The sequence below is a fragment of the Fukomys damarensis genome, unplaced genomic scaffold (assembly GCF_012274545.1).
Source record: "Fukomys damarensis isolate Sample0158 unplaced genomic scaffold, DMR_v1.0_HiC HiC_scaffold_17, whole genome shotgun sequence".
In the NCBI taxonomy this organism is placed as follows: Eukaryota; Metazoa; Chordata; class Mammalia; order Rodentia; family Bathyergidae; genus Fukomys; species Fukomys damarensis.
The window spans coordinates 24,170,129-24,173,900 of NW_022900929.1; the positions used below are offsets into that span (position 1 = coordinate 24,170,129).

General features: G+C 47.9%; 1 protein-coding gene across 1 annotated transcript in view; it reads left to right on the forward strand.

The window, feature by feature from the left end:
* The first annotated feature begins 2,167 nt into the window (after positions 1 to 2,167).
* Positions 2,168 to 3,772, forward strand: part of Chchd2 (coiled-coil-helix-coiled-coil-helix domain containing 2) — a 6,535-nt gene continuing 4,930 nt past the window's right edge. Inside the window, exon 1 of the mRNA XM_010624993.3 lies at positions 2,168 to 2,339. Coding sequence (XP_010623295.1) covers positions 2,290 to 2,339 — 50 coding nt within the window. The 5' untranslated portion in view covers positions 2,168 to 2,289. The remainder of the gene's footprint in view (positions 2,340 to 3,772) is intronic.

A 3,772-nucleotide genomic window follows, 5' to 3' on the forward strand; every position in this document is an offset into this window, starting at 1 on the left:
CGCGTTGCCTGAGAGGCCACTTGGAGCGCCACCCGCCCAGCTGAGGACGCCCCACACCGCCTGCGCGCTAGCGTAGGGGGTAGGCTGCTTTTTCAGCTCGGCATTTGGCTGCAAGGTTTTGGGAAACAAAGATTGATTTAATGTATTCATTCATTTTTGCTGTACTGGGGATTGGACCCTTTGCACAGAGACTCACCGCCACCCCTTTTATCATCTTTTGAGACAGTCTTGCTAAATTGCTCAGACTGGGCTTGAATTTTTGATCTTCCTGCCTCAGCCTCCCAGAGTGCTGGGACTAGTGGACGTGCATCACTAAACCCAGTGAAAATATCTCTTAAAACACGCTCGTGTACACACACACCCCTTTAAGAATTCCAGTGCTATGCTCTGCCTAAATGTTTTGGTTTTTTCTGATTTTCTACAGGATACCCAAAGGACCCGTTAAAAGTATTTTCGCAGACTTCAGCTGTAACTGCATGTTGGTCACCAGAACTCCACATCGCCTAAGTTTACTCCTTCACTCTTTGTGTTACAATTGTTAGTTAAGTAACATCCAGTGGATATGCCTTTTGAAGGTTTTTAATTAAAAGAAGACAGCACCAGTGGCATTAGCTTGTCCGCGTCACCCTCCCCCCCCAAAAAAAAAACTCAGTTCCAGAACGCCCGTTTAGATACTTCTTAGGTGTAAAGAAGTGGCCACAAGCTGGGCGTGGTGGCGCGCACCTGTCATTCCAACACTTGGGAGGCCAGCCTCAAAGTACGTAGTCAGACCCTGCCTCAGAAACAACTCGCACCACCACCACCACAAAAGCAAATCTTTTGCCACTCTGGCAGAAGGGGAAATTTAGGATTGACATCCCAGCAGAAAAGGAAGTTCTACCTCTTGTTTTTTCTCTCTCAAAAACCTCACCTCACCTCCAAAACTTTCCCCTGGAGACGCCAGGCCTGGATGTCACATCTCCATCTTGAGGCCTGGCTATGTTTTGAAGCGCCTCCAGCTACAGCTGTGATCTGTTCTCATCCTCTGCGCTGACTCCCTCGGGGGCCTAGAGCCTGTCTGACAGGCTATTTCTACCTAACAGCTGTTTATAACACTATCTTGCTCTCTTTTTGTTTTGTTTTTGGTACTTGGGAGCTTGCACTTGAGAGGCAGGCAGCAGAACCACTGAGCTAAGTCCCCACCCCCACCTGCTCTTTCTTGATGTCACCACAACATCATGGAGCTTGTGTCTCCTCTCCTAAAAATTTAAACTCCATTTAAGTTTTTGTTTGTTTTATTTAATTGCTGTATCTCCAGAACCTATCAGGCTATTCAGTAAAATTTTGTCAAATTACCAGGGTACTGATTTTATCCCAATTCTGGACACAGACACCTTAATATATATAAAAGGGGCTAAGATGTATAGTGTGTTATGCGAATGAAAGGCATTCGTATTTTCTGAATCTAACTTTTTTGGATCCACACACAAGAACAAGAAATACTGTACAAGTAAAGCCCTGAAGTTAGCTGTAAAACGAAGTCTTCTCGAGTTTACTTTATACATCCACACTGTCTCAAAAAAGTTGCCAGTTGGGTGTGGTGGCATACGTTTGTTATCCCAGTACTCTGGGAGGCTGAGGCAAGAAGATCACAAATTTAAACCCAGCCTGGGCAATGTAGTGACTCAGCGAGATTTGTTTTTCCTTTTTTTGTACTAGAAATTGAGCCCAGGGCCTTTGCACTGATCTACCTCCCTAGCCTTTTTAAATAACTTAATGATGAGAAAGATAAACTTGCCCAAGGTCCCTGGCAACTAGGCCTGAGATGTGACTCATTCCCAAGGTTGCATTTAACCTACCACGTTAATACAAATATTTGAAGGAAGCAGTAACAGACTTTTTTCCCTTCGGTTTCCTGACACGGTCTCGCTATGTAGTTCTGGCTGGCTCTCTGCGTGGCCCAGGATGATGAAACGGACCTTCTGCCCTAGGAAGCAAACTGCTAAGGGTGTTAGGACAGGTGGGGGCAGCGCTTGTAGCGGAACCGCAGGAATTTCCGGCTTTCTAAAGCGCAGAGGCGCCGAGCTCATGACGTCACTGCGTACGGTGAGGCGCTGCCCTTGACGCCTTGCTCTTCCAATGACCTTCAGGGCCCCTGGAGACGTAGGCAACCGGAAGGGCTCTGTCTGCATGCTGATTGGTCACACGCAAGGTCGGTCCCGCCTCCCGTCTTCCGCTCTTCTCTTCAGAAGCAGCAAGAATCTTCGCAGGATTTGCCGTTTCTAGACGCTGTGTAGTACCGTGCTAAGGATGCCTCGTGGAAGCCGAAGCCGCACTTCCCGCGTGCCCTCCCCGGCTAGGTGAGACTTTGCTGGGGCTTGAGATCAAAGCCAAGCTCCCGGAATCTGCCGGCTCCGGACGCAGAGGACGGCGGGGGCGAGGCGCGGCGCACCGTGACTTCGGTTGTGTTCACCTTTGCCCGACGTTTTTTGTTATTTTGAGACAGAGTCTCTCTGTGTAGCTCAAGCTGGGCCCAAACTCACGGCGATCTTCCTGCCTTAGCCTCCAGGGTCCTGGGATGATCGGCGTGCGCCATCACGCCAGTCGGGGAAGGACGCTTTATAGAGCTATGGTCACATGCTATTTAATAGCGGCATAGCATATATTAAGTCGTAACCTTTGGACATAGGTGTAATCGCAAAAACAATTCAAAAATAAATGGCGGAGAGAGGAGCCGCTTCACTATGCTTCAGGGTTTTGGGAGCTTTGTGGTGATGGTGGTGGTTGCAGTGCTGGTGCTTGAACCCAAGGCTTCCCGCTGAGCTACATCCCCCCCAGCCCTATTTATTTATTTGTTTATGAGCCAAAGCCTCGTGAATTGCCCAAACTGGGCAATTTTCGATCCTCCTGCCTTAGACCCCCAGAGTTGAGATTACAGGCTTTGCCACACCGCCCGTTTTAAACTTCGTTTTCCTAAAAACGAAGGAATTGGCCCGGATTATTTCGCCAGATGACTTATCGTTAGTTTGGAGTTTGCCTAACAGGTTTGCTGTGGTGCCTCAAATGGCCCTGACTCGTGCTGCAGTGATTCTCCCTGAGCACCTGAGTAGCACCACACTAGGCCCTAGAGTTTTCTGTTTTGTTTTCCTGTTACTGGAGTTGAACCTACAGGAGCGCTACTACTCCTTTACCATCCTTTATTTCCCGTTTTGAAAGAGCATCTCCTTAAGTTACTTCACTCAAGCTGGCCTTTAACTTGGCCTGCTTCAGCCTCTTGACTAGCTGGGATTACAGCTGTGTGCCACTGCGCTCGGCTGACTTGGTAGGGGGGTTGAGACAGGGTCTTGCTGTTAGCTCAGGCTGGCCTCAAACTCATGCCATCCTCCTACCCCTGCTCCTAAGTTCTGGGAATACAAGTATTCATTACCATGCTTGACTTTTTTTTTTTTTTTTTAATGTCTCAATCGAATGAAGGCAGATAGTTCAGACTTACTCAGTTATATTTTTCAGCCTCTCCATAGTGGTTGCCTAACATTTAACTAGATGAATTCGCTAGTTTAATATTCTGTACTTTTGGAGGGGATTGGTACCGGGGATCAAACTCCAGACCTTGCGCTTTCTCACATTTCTTATGAAATATTGAAATAACTGTCATTTAAAGATACTATGGTTAAGCCGGGCGTGGTGGTGCTCACCTGTAATCCCAGCACTCGGGAGGCTGAGGCAGGAGGATTGCTGTGAGTTTGAGACCAGCCTGGGCTACATAGTGAGTTCCAGTTCAGTTTCAACTACA